The 23,340-nt window shown below is 35.7% G+C and overlaps 2 protein-coding genes across 2 annotated transcripts; both read right to left on the minus strand.

Moving 5' to 3' along the window:
- Positions 1-10,733: 10,733 nt before the first annotated feature.
- Positions 10,734-11,294, minus strand: LOC143590408 (transcription factor MYBS1-like). The gene is made up of 2 exons (XM_077070898.1): positions 11,053-11,294; positions 10,734-10,932 (listed from the first exon to the last, which is right to left on the minus strand). The coding sequence occupies exons 1-2, from the start codon at positions 11,292-11,294 to the stop codon at positions 10,734-10,736; spliced, it is 441 nt and encodes a 146-aa protein (XP_076927013.1).
- Positions 11,295-12,138: 844 nt separating this feature from the next.
- On the minus strand, positions 12,139-14,941 carry LOC143590410 (uncharacterized). The gene is made up of 4 exons (XM_077070901.1): positions 14,495-14,941; positions 13,378-13,447; positions 13,122-13,183; positions 12,139-12,535 (listed from the first exon to the last, which is right to left on the minus strand). Exons 1-3 carry the CDS (start codon positions 14,693-14,695, stop codon positions 13,134-13,136), a joined length of 321 nt encoding a protein of 106 aa, XP_076927016.1. The 5' UTR covers positions 14,696-14,941; the 3' UTR covers positions 12,139-12,535; positions 13,122-13,133.
- Between the last annotated feature and the right edge of the window lie 8,399 nt (positions 14,942-23,340).

A 23,340-nucleotide genomic window follows, 5' to 3' on the forward strand; every position in this document is an offset into this window, starting at 1 on the left:
TTAACACGATCTATACATGGGCATATTTTCTCGCGTTTATTACGCAAGCCTTTATTATATCTATAGTTTTAGTCATTTCTATTTTCAATCTCGTGAGTTAGATTAAATTCATTATAGCCCAATATATAGCCCATTGGGCATTTGGGCCTTAGGGTTTAGTATAGAGGTGGTTACCTCGTTATATATATATATACATAATCTTGGTTTTTCTCTGACTTCATTGTTGTTTTCCATTGTTGCGGCGACTTAATCTGCAACCCTATTTTCAACAGCATGCATTGTTCCAAGTCTTACGCCCCCCTTAACCAACTGAGCTACACGGCGGGGACTCAACAGCAGGTATATGTTCCACCTTGGGTGATGACTTCTTTGTTTAAATGTTTCCTCGTTGCTTGCAGTTAATTTATCTTCCACAAATTTCTTAATTAAAATATACAGGCCATGTTTTCTTTAAATTTGAGGGTTACAAAATCATGTTTAGTTGTTACAAATTCTATTTAACTTCTTACCAATTCCAATCTATGGATCAAATGTTTTATCCCCAAATTTAATTATGTTTCCTAAACTTGGTTTAACCTACTAAAAAGATTTGAGTTTGCACTCTTAGTTTATTTAGCATGATCTATCGGTTTTATATAAGGTAAATTTACAAAAATAGCTATTGTGTTTCACAAGTTAACGCTTTTAAAAATTGCATTCTTACATGAAACACTGTAATTGTTTTCATACAGGGTAAAAACGACCTTTGGAAAAGACATTTATTTTGTCATTTTTTGGTTAGGACGATTAGAACTTAATATTCATGATTCGGCTAATTGAATTTCTAACTAGGATGTTCTTAGAGATCATCTTTATGTGTTTATGGATGCAAAGAAAAACTGCACAAACATAGCAGATTTAAGAGAAAAATGTTTTTATTTTATGTTGATTTATAATAATGTTACAGGGAGACACATGATTTGAGATTGTTCCCTTACTAATTTAGTGAGATATAATCGTTTTGATATCGTGTATCAACAACTGTATTTGCAGTTATATTTGGTAAATTTGCAAATCTTGTTTATTGCATGAAAAACTGTAATTGTTTTCATACAGTTGAAAACTATTTAAAATGGTATGTGTGTGTATATATATATAGTTTGGATCAAGTACAAATGAAATTAATGTGCTAATTGTGAGAATCAAGTAGATTAATTATATATACAAGTAGTAATTACATAATTACTCTACTTGTATATATAATTAATCTACTTGATTCTCACAATTAACACGCTAATTTCATTTGTACATTAACTTTTACATACATACATATATATATATATATATATATATATATGTATATTCTATTTTGTGTGATTTGAAGTTAATACTCGTGGTTTAGCTAACTAAATTTCCTTCTACAATGACATTGGTGTATGTTACTTTTCTGTTATATGTCATTTATATATTCAAATTAAGATGTATAAATAGATATGAATTCTGGCTGAAGAACATGTTAGCGTGAGTTATATTTAATTACATGTTTTGGATGTTTGATTAGATGATGGGTTAGTTTATTAGTAAGGGTTAGTGGATAGGTTGTTTTCCTTTTCTTTAGGTATATGTATTTTTCACTTTATTTTTATAAGTTTAATGAATAAAATGAATGCGCAAGACAGTAAAGTAGTGAACCAAATCGTCTTGTAAAGAAGTTTTATCTTGTGTATGAGTGCGTAATTTGCTTTGAGAGAGTTGGCTATATTGGACACTTGGAAATATCTTTTTAAGCATACTCCTAAATACAACCGGAAACCAGAATGATGATACTTGCTTTGGTGCTTTGTGAAAGACGGTGGTTGCATGCTTGCTTTGGTGCTTGCATATGTGATGCGGCTTTGTTCTCATTATGTTCAAGAAGTTCATCGATTGTATCATCAAAATTTGATGATATGCCGAACGCCAAATGGTTTTTCGGCATTCTCCTGGTAAGTCTGTAACTATTTACCATTGTCTTTAACCTCCATAAACACGTGTGCACATGAAAAAAATAACCATACCTAGTAAAAACCCACCAATAAAAAAGCTATTAACAGGATCTGAGAAGGGTGAAATAACTATACATGTATTACAAAGAATAGATATGTTGCTTTCAGATAGAAAAAAACCAAATAAATACAATAAATAAACTGAAAGTAGTATTAATAATAATAGTAACAATAATCATAATACTAAGTAGATGAACCAAATTAGTGATAAAAGTATAATGGACCCTACATCCAAAACCCTCACACATTTGTAACCAAAAACTACATGTCTCTAAAAAGTCCTTCACCTTAATTCTTTGTTTTCAAGACCGTATATCCGTAAACACTCAATGTTTAATATAGTTTAACATGACAAAAGAACAAGACCACCTTTTACATGTAACATGACACTGTTAGTTATTTATTTGAAAGTAATAACCAATATGTATATGTAAATAAAAGATATATAACGTATATGAAATCCAACACTAATCTAATGTAACATGAGACTAGTTATCCATCATTATTAAGTTAAATAGCCTTTTTATTATCACTATTATAATATATCTTTTCATTGCACTCAAAGTTACAAGGATAAAGAATTAATTGTGAATCTTCGTATCATGTAATGTTTATAAGATAGGTAAGTTGTAACATGTAAGTTTGTCATATCATGAAAACATATACAGACCAGAAGATCTTTCGAACTATATATCCAAAAACATGTGTTACGACTAAGTGATATATGAAATGCAGATAATTTATGAGAGTGTGATGGAGTGAAATGATTGATTATATTATTAATTAAGAATTTATAAGAAAAAACCCTCACTCCATGAGGCGCGGTACTATGGTCCAAGGGATGTAAAACCTGCCACGTAGGCGTCAATATCTTATTTAAAACCATTTTGATACGAAGCCACAACAAGTGGGACGTGTTCCACTTTAATCACGCCGCATTATTTTTTAAAGTGTTAATTGCAAATATGGTTCATGTGGTGGAACCCCAAAAGCAGGTTTCAATCCCGTGGTGTCATTTTTGAAGATATGGGCATGTGGTGAGCATTTTTTTGCAATCTAACCATCGTCACGAACCCAAAGTTTGGTTTTCTACAAAAAGACCATTCTACCCTTCAATTTGCAACCCTGTGATTTTAGATACATACAATTTGGATCCTCTGTCTATTAACATATATTCCCTCTAATAGTTTTTACCAACCAAATGGTTAAAGTGGATGAAAACTCATATGGAACAACTATAGATAGGATTTTTTTAATTTGAAAAGATCAATGGATTTTTCTTATAAATAGTTTTTATGTATCATATTTATATTAGATAATAAATGAGCTGAGCTTCAATGGAGACCCAAGTTCGATCCTCACCTGTGGCATTTTTGGTGGATATTGACAATGAAATATTCGAACTCTGTCTTGCGAGGTTATCGGATTGAATCTCGAGTCCACCCGGGTTTTAGTTCTACCGTGTGTTACCCAGAGAGTTCTGCTTTTGTAATGACACAACAATTTTCAAGTGGCAGCTGGGCTCTGAAAGCAGCATGGGTTCGGTTAAACACATAAAAAAGTCATCTTCGTTTTATAAAATGATAATGAACCTTACCCGACCCAATACTTTCTGACTCATTAGAAATATCTTAATATCATACTCTACAAAATTAAAGCAGAAAATTGTAAAAAGTAAAAACAATTATTAGATCCGTCACTAATCACATAAAAGTACTCTCACTCTTGCCTTGCGTACAATCAACCCTAAAATAATAATAATAATGAAGAGGAAAGTTGACGCAGAGAAAGCTCGACTAGACTTAATTTTCGAGCTCATAAGCTCATTTATTATTTGTTAATTAGTTTATGCAAATTATAATAAATTTTACGTATTTATAATTAATTATATTTATATATTTATTTAATTATAATCTTATATGTAGCTATAATAATATATATTATTTAGTTAATTTTATCATAACTTTATGCATATTGCATAGCACTAAAATAAGTATATATTAAATAAAAAAAATATAACTAATAGGCTCATTTAGGCTCGCAAGCCGTATTATGTTCGGGTTCGTTTACCAAACAAGCTTATTTTTAGGTTTGATTTGAACTTTCCTGCGAGCCAATCTTGAGTAGGTCGGGAGTGGTTTGGCATGTTTACACCCCTAGTTAGGATGAAATTATAATAAAAAGAAAATGTAGGAACCCGATTTGAATTCTACCTTTGGATTGGATTTTCAGATGCTAAGAGGTTTATTGGAAGGAAATTTATCGCCGGCCATCCCCTTCTCCACCGGAATTGAGTCAAATTCCAGCATGGCAACTGATGATGATGTGTTATGCGATCGATAAGCTTGCATGTTTGATCGGTTAATATATATTTATATATATATATTTAAGCTTATGTATATGTAAATGTATTGTATATGTATTTAACGGCAATCACTCAATTGAGAGTGAATTAAGGGTATGTAAAAGGTGATACGCTTCAAAAGTAGAGAGACCCTCAAATTCACTTTTCAATCTCTCTACTTTTGAAGCATATCACCTTTTACAAACCCTTAATTCACTCTCAATTGAGTGATTGCTGTTGAATACATATACAATACATTTATATATACATAAGCTTTTATATATATATAAATATTAGCCGATCAAACATGCATCTTATCGATCGCAGAACACATCATCATCAGTTGTCATGCCGGAATTTGACTCAATTCCGGTGGAGAAGTGGATGGCCGGCGATGGTCCGATCCGACGCATTTTAAAGTGTGTCAAAATTGCTGAGGGGCGTATCTTGCAAAGGTAAATGGCAGCATTGATAAGAGCGTTAGCGATTTGATGCTACTTGATGTCACTCATTTGTCACTTGGTATACAAACAAAAGGAGAATTGTTTAGTGTTGTGATCCCATGGAACGCTAAAATACCGACAAAGAAATTCAAAAGTTACACTACAGCTGAATCAATATTCGACGGTTGTCAAAGATACATTTACGACATGAGAAAGAATACAATGATTTAGACGATTACATTAACGACATGAGAAAAAAGGTCAAAGAATGCAATGTCAACAAAACGTTGCACCCCGAGATACTGAAGGTAACTCAGAATGCCGTTTATAAAACGAGTGTTTGGCTTCGGGACAATCAAGATGCACCTGTTAGTGAGGTTCAGCCTAAGAAGGCAGGTGTAGAGTTTATTAATTTGTAATCCGCCCGGGTTGTTCTGAAACTATGGTGGTTACTTGGTTTGAATGTTTTGGCTAAAATATGTGAAAATATTGTATCTAGTAAAACTAACTTTAAGTTAGTAAAACAGTGGTGGTTAAGGCTAGCTTGGTACGAATGTTTTGGCTAATTTATGCGAAAAATATGGTAGTTGTAGAAGATGGATGAACTTTAATATGTATTTATGAAACTTGTTCACTTCTTGATAAGTTGATGTTGTTGGTGTTTTACTTTTATTATTGATCATTAAAACCCAACAAATCTTTCTAGTTTTCTCCATAATTTAAAAAGTTAATTAATTGTTTACTAGTTCTAACTTCTAAGTACTCTTTGACATTATAGGTTTATAACACAAACATTAGTTATTTATGACAAACTTAAAGTGGAATCACCTATGATAAGAAAATTAATAATAAATAACTGTAGAAGCTTTTATTTTTAAAGTAAAAAAGAATTACATCTTTTGATCTTGGTTACTAGAATCTTGCAACAGCGTAAACAAGGTGAGCCAGAGTCCAAGCTCGAGCTTGTTTAACTTAAAAATCGAGCAACACTTTCATTAAAAGGGCAAAACTAGAAGATAGCTTCATTTCCCGCCTTCTAAATTCACCAACAAGCCGTCATAATAGTGCATTATAAATTTTTTTCTCTGGATATTACAAAGTGGGACTATTTGGGGACAACACTAGGAGCTTATGAAATGCCAAACGAAGGAGATCGTAGTCCATGGAGTTCGAATTGGCAAGGTTTCATTGGTATATTATTAATAAAACTAACAAAAATACATCTTTTTAAACAAACACCAAATTATACATACAAGTGTAGTTCATTTTACATCTTAAATACCGCATTTTGAACACTTAGAAAGAAAAAAACATATATGCATATCGTCAACAAAAAAATGGAATTCTGAAGGCTGTACCCTTCCGGTTAAAATTAAAAAGAAAATGGACTCAAATTACATGGGTGGCCGGACTCAAATAACTTGGCTTGGCCGGACTCAATACATGTATATATATTCTTCATTTTTCGAAAAAATACACTACCAAGAGAAAAACATGGTGGGGTCACGAGTCGCGACCCACTTTGGCCTAAAGAAAGATCCGCCAATACGAGTGCCTATATACATGGGCATGGTCGTCTCCAAGATTTTCAGTGACCATGATGGATACTAATAAATTAATGACCCTTAGATAATTTTCTTTTTCGCTAAAATTGATTGTCTAGTGGTGATTTCATTACTAGGCAGGTGATTCTTTACTAGGCTGAAACCAATAACAATATATTAAATTGTTAAATGTATAATGAACAATAACAATATAGTCCTTGTATATTATCTCATTTATTCATCTGATAACCGTTTTTTTACCGCTATTATAATTTGTTTACTAAAAAGTTCTATATTCAAAAAAGCTTAACACGACCCTATACATGGTCATATTTTCTCGTGTTTATTATGCACGCCTTTATTTTCTTACCTATCTCACTCATTTATATCTATAGTTTTAGTCATTTCTATTTTCAATATCGTGAGTTAGAATAAATTTATTATAATCCAATATATAGCCTATTGGGCGTTTGGACCTTAGGGTTTAGTATAGAGGTGGTTACCTCCATTATATATACATCATCTTGATTTTTCTCTGCTTTTAGTGTTGTTTTCCATTGTTGCGGCGACTCCATCTGCAACTCTATTTACAACAGCAGGTATATGTTTCACCTTGGGTGATGACTTCTTTGTTTCAATGTTTCCTCGTTGCTTGTTAATTTATCTTTTACAGATTTCTTAATTAAAATATACCGGCCATGTTTTCTTTGAAATTGAGGGTTATAAAATCATGTTTAGTTGTTACAAATTCAATTTAACTTCTTACCAAATCCAATCTACGGATCAAATGTTTTATCCCCAAATTTGATTATGTTGCCTAAACTTGGTTTAACCTACTAAAAAGATTTGAGTTTGCTCTCTTAGTTTATTTAGCATGATCTAATCGGTTTTATATGTCGTAAATTTGCAAAATTAGCTATTGTGTTTCACAAATTAACGCTTATAAAAAATGCATTCTTACATAAAACATTGTAATTGTTTTCATACAGGGTAAAAACAACCTTTGGAAAAGACACTAATTTTGTCATTTTTTGGTTAGGATGATTAGAACTTAATATTCATGATTCGACTAACTGAATTTCTAACTAGGATGTTCTTAGAGATCATCTTTATGTGTTTATGGATGCACAGAAAAACTAAACAAACATAGCAGATTTAAGAGAAAAATGTTTTAATTTTATGTTGATTTATATTAATGTTACAGGGAAACACATGATTTGATATTGTTCCCTTACTAATTCAATGATATATAATCGTTTTGATTTGGTGTATCAACAACTGTATTTGCAGTTATATTTGGTAAATTGCAAATCTTGCTTATTACATAAAAAAATGTAATTGTTTTCATACAGTTGAAAACTATTTAAAATGGGGTGTGTGTGTATATATATGTGTGTGTGGTTTGGATAAAGTACAAATGAAATTAACGTGCAAATTATGAGAATCAAGTAGATTAATTATATATACAAGTAGAGTAATTATGTAATTACATCACAGAGTAATTACATAATTACTCTACTTGATTCTCATAATTAACACGTTAATTTCATTTGTACGTTAACTTATATATATATATATATATATATTCTGTTTTGTGTGATTTGAAGTTAATACTCATGGTTTAGCTAACTAAATTTCCTTCAACTTTGACGTTGGTGTATGTTACTTTTCTGTTATGTGTCATGGATATTTTAAAATTAAGATGCAAAAATTGATATGAATTCTGGCTGAAGAACGGATTAGCAGGAGTTATATTTAATTACATGTTTTGGATGTTTGATTAGAAGATGGGTTAGTTTAATAGTAATGGTTAATGGATAGGTTGTTTTCCTTTACTTACATGTATTTTTCACTTTATTTTTGTAAGTTTGATAAATAAAATGAATGCGCAAGACAGTAAAGTAGTGAACCAAATCGTCTTGTAAAGGAGTTTTATCTTGTGTATGAGTGCGTAATTTTCTTTAAGAGAGTTGGCAATATTGGACAATTAGAAATATCTTTTTAAGCACCCTCCTAAATACAACCAGAAACCAGAATGATGATACAAATGTGTGTATATTTTGCAGGTTTCTATGTTGCTTTGTGAAAGGCGGTGGATGCATACTTGCCTTGATGCTTGCTTATGTGATGCGGCTTTGTTCTCATTATGTTCAAGAAGTTCATCGATTGTATCATCAAAATCTGATGATATGCCGAACGCCAAATGGTTTTTCGGGTATTCTCCTGGTAATTCCGTAACTCTTTACCATTGTCTTTAACCTCCATAAACACGTGTGCACATGAAAACAACAACAACCATACCTAGTAAAAATCCCATCAATAACAAAGCTATTAGCAGTCTGAAGAGGGTGAAATGTAGGCAAAATGTACATGTATTACAAAGAATAGATATGTTGCTTTCAAAGAGAAAAAACCAAATAAATACAATAAATAAACCGGAAGTAGTATTAATAATATTAGTAACAATATCCATATTACTAAGTATATGAACAAAATTAGTGATAAAAGTATAATAAACCCTACATCCAAAACCCTAGCACGCATTTGTAACCAAAAACTACATGTCCCCTAAAAGTCTTCACCTTAATTCTACGTTTTCAAGACTGTACATCCGTAAACACTCAATGTTTAATCTAGTTTAACATGACAAAAGAACAAGACCAGCTTTTACATGTAACATGACATTGTTAGTTATTTATTTGAAAGTAATAACTAATATGTATATGTAAATAATAGATATACACACATTTGGGAGGTGAGGACTTTGATAGCCGCATGGTGGATCATTGTGTCTCAGAATTAAAAGGAAACATAACAAGGGCTTGTCAACGAACCAAAGAGCGTTAGGGAGGTTGAGATTTGCTTGTGAGAAAGCGAAATGGATTCTCACGAGCACTACTCAAACTTCGATCGATTTGGGCGGATTACATGATGGGATTGATTTTTCAATGAGGTTTACTCGTGCTAAATTCGAACAACTCAACATGAGCTTGTTTAATCAATGTATGGAGACTCTAGACAAATGTTTAAAAGATGCTAAGGTGGAAGATATTATCGACTGATATTTCAAACCAACTCATGATATCGAACAACAGGGAAAGGCTCTCCAAGGCTCAAATAGAAAAGATGATAAAAGAAGTCGAGAAGTACAAACGTGAGGACCAAGAATACAAGGAGAGAGTGAAAGCATGCAATGATTTAGACGATTACATTTACGACATGAAAAAAAAGGTGAAAGAATGTGATTTTAACAAGAGGTTGCACCCCGAGATACTGAAGGTAATTGAGAATGTCGTTGACTAAACGAGTGTTTGTCTTTGTGACAATCAAGCTGCACCTATTAGGGAGGTTCAGCCTAAGAAGGCAAATCTGGAGTTTATCTGTAATCCACTCGGGTTGTTCTGAAACTATGGTGGTTACTGGTTAGGCCAGCTTGGTTTGAATGTTTTGGTTAAAATATGTGAAAATATTGTATTTAGTAAACCTAACTTTAAGTTGGTAAAATAGTGGTGGTTAAGGCTAGCTTGGTATGAATGTATTGGCTAATTTATGCGAAAAGTATGGTATTTAGTAAAACTAATTTCAAGTTGTAGAAGATGGATGAATTTTAATCTGTATTTATGAAACTTGTTCACTTCTAATTGATGAGTTGATGTTTTACTTTTATTATTGATCATTTAAACCCAACAAATCTTTCTAGTTTTGTCCATAATTTAAAAAGTTAATTCACCTGTTTACTAGTTGTAACTTCTAAGTACTCTTTGACATTATAGGTTTATAACACAAACATTAGTTATTTATCACCTATGACAAGAAAATTAATAATAACTGTAGAAGATTTTATTTTTAAAGTATAAAAGAATTACATCTTTTAATCTTTGTTACTAGATTCTTGCAAGAGCGCAAACAAGGTGAGCTGAGTCCGGCCAAGCTTGAGCTTGTTTAACTTAAACATCGAGCAACACTTTCTTTTTATTTGGTTTGTAATTTTCTTTGAAATTTATTTCTATTTTTTTCAAACAAATTTCATTAAAAGGGCAAAACTAGCAAGAAGTTATTATTTCTTTTTATTTGGCTTGGTTTCATTATGCAACGATTTGGTTTTGGTTTAAAAAATAAAAAACCGTAACTAAAGGTTTGGTTCACAGTTTGATATAAAAACCGTCAAGATTGGACCATGAACACCCCTCCAGTAAAACAATTAAGCCGTAAAAAGGTGTATGTATGGAGAGACATGCTAAACAGAAAATCATGCATTAAAGGTTCTTAAATAGAGTAAACAAACACAAACCAAAATAAACCAGTTCAAATCCAAATTCCATAGTTACTTTTGTTGCTTGAGTTAATAATGTTCCTTCATATTTGCTGATGAATTCAACTATGCATCCGCGGTGGTGATGTCATGAATGCTAGACCTCTTTTTCTTTGTTTTGTTGTTATCATTTCCTTCCTTGTGCCTAAGGAAAAACTTTTGAGCATGGCTCGCCACCTGCGTAGCCGTCCTTGTAACCACCGCCATTCTTGAAATGCTCCTCCAGTCCCCTTTTCCATAAGTCTTGAGCCCGTTCAAGAACCTCCTGTAACATTTAAGTCAAGTCACGACATTAAAAGACAATTACAATAAAGTGACAGATAAACAAACCATGCAAAGAAGATCAAAATTACAAACAATACAATATTAAAAAGAGTAATGTTACTTGTGTTCATCTACAGTCCATGAATTCGCTTTCTTCTTCCTCGCCCTCTCTTTTTTCGCCTTAATCGGGTAACTTTCACAACCAGGATAATCAGATAACTCAATTTCACGTAACTTGCGCACCAGAGCTTCTTGGTACGCTTTCACCTCATCAGCCGTATTACCTAGAATCATGTCGACCATCTCCTCCAACCCAGTCGCCACTGCATTAACAAACATCGAATTGTTCTCCTCGTTCTGCATGTCGGATTCAATTGATTTTCAATCAAAAAAAGTTGAATTGTTTCTGGTATTTTGTTTTCTGTGAAGACGATTATTTATACTAAAAAATATACATATGAGTCACCATGGTTATCCAAATTTACCTGCCATTTTATTATAATCGTTTATAAGGTAAGTTATAAAGATTTACAAAATTGTAAAATAAGATATACTTCCGGGAAATTCCCACTTCGATTTTTAAGTGATATGTTTAAATATTTAATGGCAAGTATGCTTGAAAAACTTTTATACTGGAAACAAATCAAAGTTATTTATGATACAAATACATTCTCCTAAAATAATTTAAGGAATTTATTTACTCTAATTGTTTGACACCGACCATACTATATTTCAAAATATCTTTTACAATTACAATATTTTATGTATATCTTAACTTTATTATTTATCATTCAAGATAAACACAATGACATTGCAACAAAAGGTTGCATTATACCATCGTAACACAATGACTTGAGCCCATGTTCAAGTCTTCGTGCGCATTAGTCAACCACGTTCACCATGCAACTTCTTGTTTTAGTTAGATTTCTTACAATAACTTTACTAGTTTGTTTTTTTAAGTTAGCAAGAAGTTTTCTTAAGTTAGTGGTTTAGTTCACGTTCCTTTTAGTTTTACTAGTTGGTTTATTACTTTCAAATGTAGCCTATAAAAGGCATTGCAAGTTTTTTATTCTACGTTAGTAGAAGTTGTATTTTCTATGGTTATTGCAAAGCGTGACTACTTGGGGACACGACATTGGGAGCTTATAAAATGCTAAACGAAGGAGACCGCAGTCCATGGAGTCCGAATTGGCAAGGTACAGTTGGTATATTATTAATAAAACTAACAAAAATGCATCTTTTTAAACAAACACTAAATTATATATACAAGTGTAGTTCATTTTACATCTTAAATACCACATTTTGAACATTTATAAAGAAAAAAACATATATGCAGATTATCAACAAAAAAAAATGGAATTCTGAAGGCAGTATCCTTCCAGTTAAAATTAAAAAGAAAAAAAAAACAGAGAAAAATGAAAAACAGGACTTCAATCGGTTCATGAAAAATCACAAAACTGTTCATCGGCATAAACCGAAACCAGAAAACCTATCAATGGTACATACAGGTTATAAAAGAACAACCTTGAGAACACAAAAAAATGCATCAAAAACCAAGGTGCAATTTCGTACAAATGAGTGATAAGATGACACATCCAAGATCCCTGCAAAAAAACTGAACCAACATGAGCAAAGTTGAAATGTACAATAATTTAATTATAAAAAAAGATATTAACCCAACCCGTTCTGACCCGAACCCAAACCAAAATAACCCTTCTCTAATTCAACCCATTTTGACCCCAACCCGCTCCGACCTGTTAGCCAGGCCTACCTTTGAAGAAAAATTAATCAACAAGTCCTTCAGAAGTCAAAATGTGACCATTTATTATTTTATAAGTCACAAAAATCATTTCAAAAGATGCATCTAAATGCTCCCTAAATGTTATCCTTCCAAATTTTTTATGAGATTACATAACTTGCCTCATTGAAACATAAAAATGCTAAAAAATTTATCTTTTTACATTAACGCATCTCTTGAAATATAAAAAATTGATATAAAAATGCAATCTTTTCTACCATTCATCTTCAAGATTGTTACCGTTACAATCTTGTTCACACGTAAGCAAATAAAAGCTTATTACTTTGACATAAATCAAATTATGTAATAAGGGGGTAGACCGTAGACAGGTCCTCATATAATCATGAGTAAACAAATCTATAAACACATAATAGGGAGAAATAATGCATTACCTTCTCATCCTATCAAGAGTCATCCGATAACTCTTCTGAATCGGAATCACTTGCATTATAACCTGATTAACAAGTAGATTAGTTAATGACAAAAACAATACCGGACACATCAAACAAAATATTACATAATTACTTTCAAAATGCACATCCAAACATCCCTCACACACACATACAAACTCCGTGTGTGTACATGTATGTGCGTATGTGTGTTTGTCTCTATATATATATAGAGAGAGAGGGGGGGGGGAGAGATAACCTGGTCGTTTATGGCTAACTTTCCAAACCGAAGATCGGACTCTTGCAGCTCTTGTCATCCAAATTTTTGCCTGCCAAACAAAGTTGTGAATTAGCACAAAACAAGGTTGTAATAATCAGATAACCAGTCACAAAACTCATATCCAAACAACCCCCAAATGATCCAATACTATTCTGTTTCACAGAATACTCGGTTACTCAACAGATTCTTAAGTCTTAACTAACAAATATTCCTCAAAGTTTGGTATCACTCAAGAAAACAAGAACAATCACATAACAAATGCATAAAATGTGACCAACACAAGTGTGTGAAGGTTAAAAGGCATAAGTTTGATTTACTTATCATACAAAGGGTTAACCAAAAATAAAAACTAGGCCTGTAACCGAACGACCACAAACAAGGGCATGTCCGTGTTCGTTCATTTAACTTTAAACGAACACAAACACTTAATCAAACACATATTTTGTGTTCGTGTTCGTTTTTTTAGATAATGAACATGTTCGTGTTCGTTTGTTTAAATTCTAAACGAACAGTTCACGAACATAAATGAACATAACTAAACAAAGCTAAACAAACATTAAATGAACATATATGAACGAACATAAATGAACAAACATAAAAGCATTAAGTAGATGAATCTTCAAGATAATAGTTAATTATTTTCTATTAATATGTAAATGAACATAAATAAATGGACATAAACAAACATAAATGAACGAACGAAACATGTGCTCATGTTCATTCAATTAAACGAACACAAATTTTTTGTTCATGTCCGTTCGTTTATTAAATAAACATACATAAACAAACTTCCCACCTAACGGTCCACGAACAGTTCATCGAAACTATTCATTTGGTTCGATTCGTTTACACGCCTAATAGGAACATTGCAGTTTCAATAGAATGAACAGATAATATGAGTCACATGACTAAACTTAAAAACTTGCAAATGCAAGTTCAAAAGTCAAAATCACTTCCACACAACTTCAAATTTAAAAGTCAAAATCAACTCAAAAAGTCAAACCATCAAAAGGGGTTTATACAATATATACATGCATGTTAAAAAGTCAAAATTAAGGTCAAAATCAATCTTTAAAAAAAAAGTCAAAAGTCAAACCTTTTGACGATCTTTAGGAATCCCATAACCATTAAAGTACATCTGAGCAACCAAAACCTGCATAGACAGATCCCCTGCTTTAGCTTCTTTAAGGGTATCTTGAAACCACCTTCTTGAGCAATCAGACACCACATCCGACAGCGGCAGACGGCGTTCTCCGCCGCTACTTCCGCCGCCGCCGCTGTTACTACCATGCTCCATCTTTTTTTTTGAAGCTTTTGACCCACAAAAGATTCAAGATTTATCAAGATTTGATGTGGGTTTTGCTAAAGATTCAAGATTTAGCAAGATTTGATGTGGGTTTTGGTTAAAGATTCATTTTGTTTTTTTAATTTTTTTTATATTTTCTTGGGTTGTGTTGAACAATTGAGGGAAACAGGTGGGCAGGAGTTGGCTTGTGGCGGACGTTGAGAAGTTAAGTTGGGTTGTGTATAATAAAATATTAAAAATAATAATAATGTTTATGGTTTATATTTTATATTAATTAATTAATAAGAAGTTAGGAGTTATGTGAAATTGTTTGGAAGGAGAAAGTCATTTGTGGTGTGAACTAGAGGCCATGGGCGGCTGTCAAGAATTAAATAAAAGACAAAACCATATATATCTTTGTGATCAGTCAAATCTCTATCTCTATATCTCGGTATATAATAAATGAAAACGGGTTCTGACACGTGTTATTACCATGTTTCATTGTGTTCAATTTTTATAAAAATTGGTCCACGCCTCATTTTTTTTACTAATCCTTCTCTAGAAGCCTCCTCCTTACCAAACTCCCCTTCACAGTTTTTTAGACAAATTCAAATTTTAAATCATCCGTTCATTTACACACTAAGATCTTTATTATTCTATTAACCACTCAATCTTCCTCTGTAAGCTTTCTCTCTCATTATCTCAAATTCAAATTCAAACTCAAACTCAAACCTAATAACATTTCTCCATAAAACCTTCACGAAAATCATTTTGATTTGATTGTCATATTCAAACAATTCCACAAGGTATGTTATTTGATTTCTAATATTATAACCATTGAATCTGAAACAAACCCTAAATTTGAATGACATAATCTTCTATAAGATCTAGACGAAATTAGACGTCTGTTTGCGAAATCAGTCATCATCTAATCTTAGGATCTATGCTTTGTAATTATTAACCATTATTCTTACAGGATGTTTCTCAACTATTGGAAACCTTCATATATGTCAGAAGATGAAAAAGGTTTGCAGGGAATTTAGGGTTTTGTTTACACAGATTTGAATTTGAGTATGAGTTATGGAATAGGGTTTTGTTTCCTGTGTTTATACCAATTAATGTGTTCTTCTGCTTTTCATTTGAGTATTAACTAATTGATCGATAGTGGCGTGTATGGTCTGTTGCAGCTCTCAACTAATGAAGCAAGGCGGAAAGGACATCTTTTGTCAGATCAAACTTTACTGCGTATATAATACACTTTTTTTCTTCCTTTTTGTTAGTTTTGCTTTTTTTGGTTGATTGGTATATATATTGATTTTTTAGTATATTAATCATCTTAACGGAACTAATAATCAAATCATGTAATGTTTGTCAAATTAATGTGACACCATTATTAGGATGATGCTTTTTTTAAATCAATACACACAATTGGTTGTATATCTCTCCACTTTTACTTCCGGGATTATAACACTAAAATGTGTATAAATAGTGCAGGGTTCTTTTATTATCAAATTAAATTAACAGAGTGATGGTCATGGAACTCAGATTAGGTATCACTAATACTCCACATAGATTTTTTAAAATCTAACGGGGTATTTTACAAAGTATGAAATATATTTGAAGGGTAGTTTGATTATTACTTAAAAAGGTAGTATGGTGATTACTTAAAAAAACATTATTTAAAGGGTAGTTTGGGGATTTGTTAAAAAATTATATTAAAATGGAAGTTTGTGGATTATTAGAAAATTATACTTCTTTTGTTAACTAACATCTAAATATTAACCCCAACAGGGAATATGTGAGTTGGATTTGGCGGTGCAATATTTGTAAGGTGTTGAAGGTTCTACATTATTTGAGTTTAAAATAAACTTATTAAATCTCTATACTCATGTAGCCCATTTGCAAGTGTTGTTTTCAGATGTTGGTGAATTGAAACAGCATTATGATAGAAGTGGAAGATGAAAGTTATATTAGTTTTTTTTGGTTTTAAAACTGGTTATATTTTTTAAAAACACATATATAACCAATTTATATATTTTTCTTTTTAATCTGGTGGAGCTAATATGATTTGGTCCTATTTGACCAATTTTGTAACATAAACAATAAACTAAATGTATAACTATGGAGTTTTTGATGTTTGAGTTATGGATGATTATTAGTTTGAATTAATATGGTTAGTGGTTAGGATTATTTTAAACTTATTTATTAAGTTTAAATATGAGCCGTATTGTTCGCTTAAATATTGAGTTTGCCACCCGGTTTTGGGTTTGGTGTGTGAAGAAACACTAAGTGATCCCGGCAGATTACGGATAATCTTAGGGTTAAGTAGATGTTTCCCACGAGGGTTAGGTCCGGCAAAGATGGTTATTCTTCTCGACCTGCAAAACAGATACCGTGAGCTCGTCACTGAGAAGGGGGGGGTTCCTCCTTGTGACCACCCTCCGGCATGAGAATCAGACTAGATTGCTCTAAATATAAGTGTATATTGAGAGAAATAGCTAGAGAGAAGATAAGATAATGATACCGTTCCAAGGTGTTGGAGTATTTATAGCCGAAAGTAGGTTTCCAAGCAGTCGCGTGTCGAGTTACTTTGTCGTGAAAACGACAAGTTAAAGACTGCGCGTAGCCTGGAAGTGGCTCAGGTGCGATCACTGCGAGAGGAGAATAAGAAGCTTGCTGCCACCGCTGCGGAGAAGGTGAAGGCCTTCAAGGACCTTGAGGTCGAGATCCAGGCCAGGCATGAGGCCCGTTCCAAGGCTACCCAAGCTGTTAACGAACAGCTTAGGTTGGCCAAGGAAACTGCGCGTAATGCGACCGAAAGGGCCACCAAAGCTGAAGCCGTTGCTGAGCCTCTGCGCACTGAGAACGAAGAGCTTAAAGCTAAACTAGAGAAGCTTCAGCAGGCTCATGATGCTTTGGCTTTAGAAGATGCCAAGAAGCTGCAAGAGCTCTTGGATTAGAAGGGTATGCTTGATCGCACTGAGCGCAAGCTTAAGGGCGTTGAAGAGGCTTCTGCCAAGGATGTGTTGCTTGCCAACCTCAACAAGAATGAAGCCGAACGCGCCCGCGATCAAGCTCAACCTACCTTTCAAGAAGTTCTGGCCAATAAGGGATGGCTTCTATGAGAAGCGTTGCCGCAGGTACGCATAGTTCCATAATTTCTTTGCTTTACGCTTCTTTATACTTAGAAAAGTTTTATATATATATATATATTTGTAGGTTGTGCATCGGATTTTCGCGAACACATCTTATGACGATGCCATGAGTGCAGCCCTCAACGCTTCTCATGAGGATGGGGAGAAAGCTGGTTTCCTGCTTGGTCTAGGATTTGCAGAGAAGGGCATCCCGCCTTCCAACTGTGACACCCGGTAAATTCCCAATCCCTTAAACCAAGTAATCAACCTAAATATTAGGTAATTATGTTATATGCGCCTTGCGCGAGCGCGCCATATTAGAATCAGCGCGTGCATTTGTTATGTGCGCCCTGCGCGAGCGCGCTATGTTAATCAGCGCGTGCATTTGTTATGTGCGCCCTGCGCGAGCGCGCTATGTTAATCAGCGCGTGCATTTGTTGTGTGCGCCCTGCGCGAAAGCGCCATGTTAAGAACCAGCGTGGGCATATGTTATATGCGCCATGCGCGAGTGTATTGGTTTTATGTATCCATAACTTAATGTTGTCTATTGGGTTGACCGTCTCGCATGATGCTAAGGCGGGTGCATCCTAAATCGTTTATGCGCGTGCGGAAGGGAACTAACCTCCCCGCATGGCGGGAACATTGAGAGCTAGTTTGTCTGAAGCTCCAAGATGGAATTGACTTCAACATGACTGATCACTATGTTGAAATACCAAGACCACCTGGAGAATCTACAAATGAAACTCAATGTCCCTAACTGCGAGAAGGTTACGCACCTACCCGCAGCAAAGAAATGTCCTTCACGCAGAAAGCTATGCGCACAAAGTAATACGCGCATAACACTTGGTTTACTCTCCAGATGTAAGGAGATTATTCCCGCCCAAAAAGAAACAGTAGCGTGTTTCAGAGATTTTCCACTTTTACTGTACACTGACAAAAGTATCTGAAAAAGCACACTGTAACATGAAAAGTCAACTGTCAGCCACCCTACTCCCACCAACCACAGACCTGCATGTCCTGTCCAAATCAAATCAAAATCTTTTATCCACTACTCCACTTTTAAATAAATAATAATAATTTCCATACTTTATCATCATTACACCTAGATATGAAAAGATTACAATCCCCTAAAGCAAGGGATTGTGTTCCCTTGAGTTTGCCTATAAATATGTAACCTAAATTATCACCCAAAACACACTTCAAAGAACTGCAAACTTGCACTAATCCTCTCCCAAGCATCCGTTGTTTTCATTTCCGATCCTGTTACTAGGTAAGCCGAGAATATAACCTTGAGATCTACTTTTCAACCCTTATATTCTCCTATTTCTTGATCTTAATATATATACTTCTTGTTATTTAATCGTATTCTAGACCTTCAATTCCGAGGCCAACACCAAGAAAACCCGAATCTCGATTAATCCCTTAACAAGAACCACAGGTGAGTCTCACAGCCCCTATTTTCACTGTTTTCACTACTTTTAAACTGTTTTCGGGGCGAGGGACACGTACTTAAATAATGTTTTATCATGGTATACTTACAAGCTATGCAAGCGATTATGTGTTTAAATTATGTTTCGTGATGAGCAATGCGAACGGTTATCTATGGTTTCCGATGTATGTGCGCTAGAATTCGAGTAAGTGATCACTTTACCATTGGAACTCGAAGGGTAGGGACTGCTGGTTTGAACCACCCACTCGTAGGGGTCGCACCTCTTTGCATGGACGAGTGCCTAGTATGGTCATGGGGCAGTACTACGGGATTGAGCCCGCTCGTAGGGGTCGCGCCTCTTTGCATGGACGAGCGCCTTGTTTTCCGGCACAACGTCCGCGCGTAACCCGCGGGACGGAATTATTGATTAGCTCGTAGGGGCAGCGCCTCTTTGCATAGACGAGCACGGTTTTTCAGAAACGTTCGCGCGAAACCCGCGGGACGGTATTACTTATTTAGCTCGTAGTGGCAGCGCCACTTTGCATGGACGAGCACATTTTCCAGAAACGTTCGCGCGAAACCCGCGGGACGGTATTACTTATTTTGCTCGTAGTGGCAGCGCCACATACACAGACGAGCACGGTTCCCAGTAATGTTCGCGCGTAGCCCGCCGAACGATTTTTATCAGAAATATGCGCCAGATCTATGTTTTCATACGGATTATCAAGTATATGTTTAGACATGAAATCAGTAATGTGTTTCAATATGATTTTTATCAAGACTATGGTGCAATGCGATTTATAAAGTTACTAAAACTTGTGAACTCACTCAGTTTATACTGATTCAAATGTTTTACGTGTCTTTCAGGAGATAACTAGGTAGCGCATGGAGTCACACTTAGAGCACCTCACGTTGAACATCTAAAACTAGCTTTTTGGAAGATTTTAGTTCTATCCCTTCGATGCGCATGGTTGTTCCCGCCGCGCAAGGGGATATGGCGTGGAAATCTTCAACAGTTTTTATACTTGGATGTTTTTATGTAATTTTTAAACAATGTAATGTGTTTGTATTAAACATTTCATGCGCAATGAGAATCTTACTTTGAATGTTTGCAATGGCCCGTGCTTAATTATCAATCCCCACTCGCGCGCGCCCGGCTGTTTCCGCCGCTCAGGGCCGGGTGTGACACCAACTTTCATTTACACGATGTTGACACTGAAGCTGCCTACGACCAAGCTGTGAACCAGTATGCTGCCTTCCCGCATCCGGTTGTGGAGAAGGTGAATGAAATTGCTGCTGCTGATGACGGGCTAGCTGTTCTCAAAGCTTTCCTTGAACCGCCGCAGCCAACTGATGGTGCGGGTTCAAGTGGGTTTGGAGGGAGTGCTCCCGAAGCTTGAACCTTGAGATCCCTTCCAACCGTTATGGTAGATTTGTATTTTTGTAGGCGGGTAAATACCTAGCCATTTTGTAATGTTTGAATTTTTGTTGTGAATATAAATGTTTTGTTAACGCCTTGCCTTGTAAACATTATATGATTTGCTCATGCATATTTTAGTTTAACTTAGCAATTTTCTAAGTGTTTTGAATAAGTTAACCTTTCGACGCGTGTCAGATGATAGGTTAATGTTCTGTTTCCTCTATCATGATTGTGCGGGTAGGACCGTCACTTTCACTTAGTAGGATCAAACTTTACCTATATCTGACCTGCGTGGAGGTTTTCTTCATCTTCCCCTTAGAAATATTTACTGTTTGTGTTTATGCGGGTTGTGCCGCTTTCTACACACAACGACTTACTTCTTCCCTCACTTATTTATGCGGTGAATGCCGGCATATCAGTGTGGTCAGTTCATAAGTATAAAGGTAAGGCTAACAACACAATGTGATAAGGAGAATCATTTCCGTTATAAGTGGCTCTAGGCCTTTTCTTTACAAGTTTGGAATTGATCTACATGTAACATCTGCGTAATTGAGCTCCATTCCATGTTCTTGGGATGGGGGTGCCATTAAGCCTTTCGAGCCGGTATGTGCCCTTTACCAAAACTTCTTTAATAATGTATGGCCCCTCCCAGACGGGGGCCAGCTTTCCTGAGCGCTCTTGGTTCGAAGCCTCGTTGTTACGCAGTATGTAGTCTCCGACATTGAAGTTGCAGAGTTTTACCAGCGTGTTGTAGTACTTTCGCATTTGTCGCTTGTATTTCTCTTCACGCGCTGCGGCTAAGTCTCTGCGTTCTTCGGTTAGCATAATGTCTAACCGTCTTTCCGCATCATTGTCTTCTGGTTGAGTTATGACTCTTGGTGAAGGTAGACCGATCTCGACTGGAACCATGGCTTCAGTGCCATAGGTGAGGCTGAACGGGGTTTCCCCCGTGCTTGCCTTTTTTAGCGTTCTGTTCGCCCAAAGGACGTGTGGAACTTCGTCCACCCAGCCGGATCTATGCTCCAAGAGTCTTTTCTTTATGCCGTCGACGATGCTCTTGTTTGCTCTTTCCACCTCACCATTACCCTGCGGGTGTGCCACTGAGGTAAAGGTGTGAGTGATTTGAAGTTCTTTCAGCCACTTTTGTAGCTTCTGGTCAGCAAAGTTGGTGCCGTTATCGCTCACCAAATTATGTGGAAGTCCAAAACGACAAATAATAAATTCCCAAATAAATTTTTTGATATGTTTTGCGGTTGTTTGGGCTAAGGGTTTTGCTTCTATCCACTTGGTGAAGTAGTCGATGGCTACCACTAGGAACTGAACGTTCCCTGCTGCTGTGGGAAATGGGCCTGTCACATCGATGGCCCACTTCTGGAATAGCCATGAAGAAGTGACTGGAACAAGTTCGTTCTTCGGGCGATGCGTGTTGGGTACGTAGAGCTGGCAGGACCTACATTTTCTGATGTAGGCCAGCGCATCCGTATGCATCCCCGACCAAAAGTATCCCGCGTTGTTTAGCTTAGCTACAACTGAGTGTGGACCTGCGTGTACTCCACAGATGCCTTCGTGTACTTCCCTTAGGAGGTAATCGGCATCTTGGTCGTCAACGCATCTGAGGAGTGGGCCCAGAAAATTACGCCTGTAAAGTATGTCATCAACAAGTTGATAGTTCAGTGATTTACAACGTATCTTTCTTGCCTGTGTCTTTGACTCTGGTAGTATACCCGCCGCAAGGTAATTTATGATTTGTGTCATCCACGTTTCCGTGCCAGTTTGGATGACACAAATTTCCTTGTGCGGGATTGATGGTGCTCCAAGGAGTTTAACGCGGATGTCCTTTCCCAGGTGGGTGAATGCTAACGATGCAAGCTTTCTTAACGCGTCCGCAGATTTGTTTTCGCTTCGCTTGATGTGCATAACTTTGCAATCGTTGAAATCGCGCATAAGGCTTTTTGCTTGTGCGAGGTACAGGGCCATTGTGTCGTTCACGGCCGTGTACGTCCCGTTTATCTGGTTGGCTACTAACATGGAATCCACGTGGGCTTTCAAGTTTTTCACCCCCATTTTACGCGCAATTCTTAACCCGGCCAAGAATGCTTCGTACTCCGCTTCGTTATTCGTACTTGGGAAATCCAGCCGAATAGCGTAAGTGTACTCTTGGCCTGCTGGGTTAGTTAGTTTTTACCTTGCGCCTGAACCCTCGTTGTTGGCTGCTCCATCAGTATAGAGTCGCCAGACATCATCAATGTCCTGTGCTGGAGAGGGTTGAGCCTCTTCCTGGCACTCTTTTTCCCTCGAAGCGGGGACTTCTGCAATAAAGTCGGCCAAGACCTGGCCTTTTATGGCTGATCTTGGCTTGTACTTTATCGCGTATTCCCCCAATTCAATTGCCCATTTGGCTAGGCGCCCTGACAACTCGGGTTCCCCTAGAACGTTTGCAAGTTTGAAGTTGGTGAGAATGGTGATTGGGTGGCCTTGGAAATATCGTCTTAGCCTGCGTGAAGCCTGTATAAGCGTTAAGACTAATTTTTCCAGGGTAGAGTACCGGGTTTCTACGTCTGTCAAGACGCGGCTAACATAGTAGATAGGCATCTGGATGCCTTTTCGTTCTACTAGTAGGACTGCCCCGGTTGCTCTGTCTGTGGCGGAGAGGTAGAGAATTAATTCCTCCCCC

The sequence above is a fragment of the Bidens hawaiensis genome, unplaced genomic scaffold (genome assembly GCF_021521415.1).
Source record: "Bidens hawaiensis isolate Kalapana, Puna unplaced genomic scaffold, B.hawaiensis_p1.1 tig00038531_1, whole genome shotgun sequence".
NCBI lineage: Eukaryota > Viridiplantae > Streptophyta > Magnoliopsida > Asterales > Asteraceae > Bidens > Bidens hawaiensis.

What these genes read in the sequence shown, in the direction of transcription:
- LOC143590408 (XM_077070898.1), bottom strand. Translation starts at nt 11,294, where the DNA reads ATGCAGAACGAGGAGAACAATTCGATGTTTGTTAATGCAGTGGCGACT. An exon ending in TGGACTGTAGATGAACACAA is followed by an intron (nt 10,933 to 11,052) that starts GTAACATTACTC and finishes TAAATGTTACAG; the next exon opens with GAGGTTCTTGAACGGGCTCA.
- LOC143590410 (XM_077070901.1), bottom strand. Translation starts at nt 14,695, where the DNA reads ATGGAGCATGGTAGTAACAGCGGCGGCGGCGGAAGTAGCGGCGGAGAA. An exon ending in TTCCTAAAGATCGTCAAAAG is followed by an intron (nt 13,448 to 14,494) that starts GTTTGACTTTTG and finishes TTTGTTTGGCAG; the next exon opens with GCAAAAATTTGGATGACAAG. An exon ending in AGTTAGCCATAAACGACCAG is followed by an intron (nt 13,184 to 13,377) that starts GTTATCTCTCCC and finishes CTTGTTAATCAG; the next exon opens with GTTATAATGCAAGTGATTCC.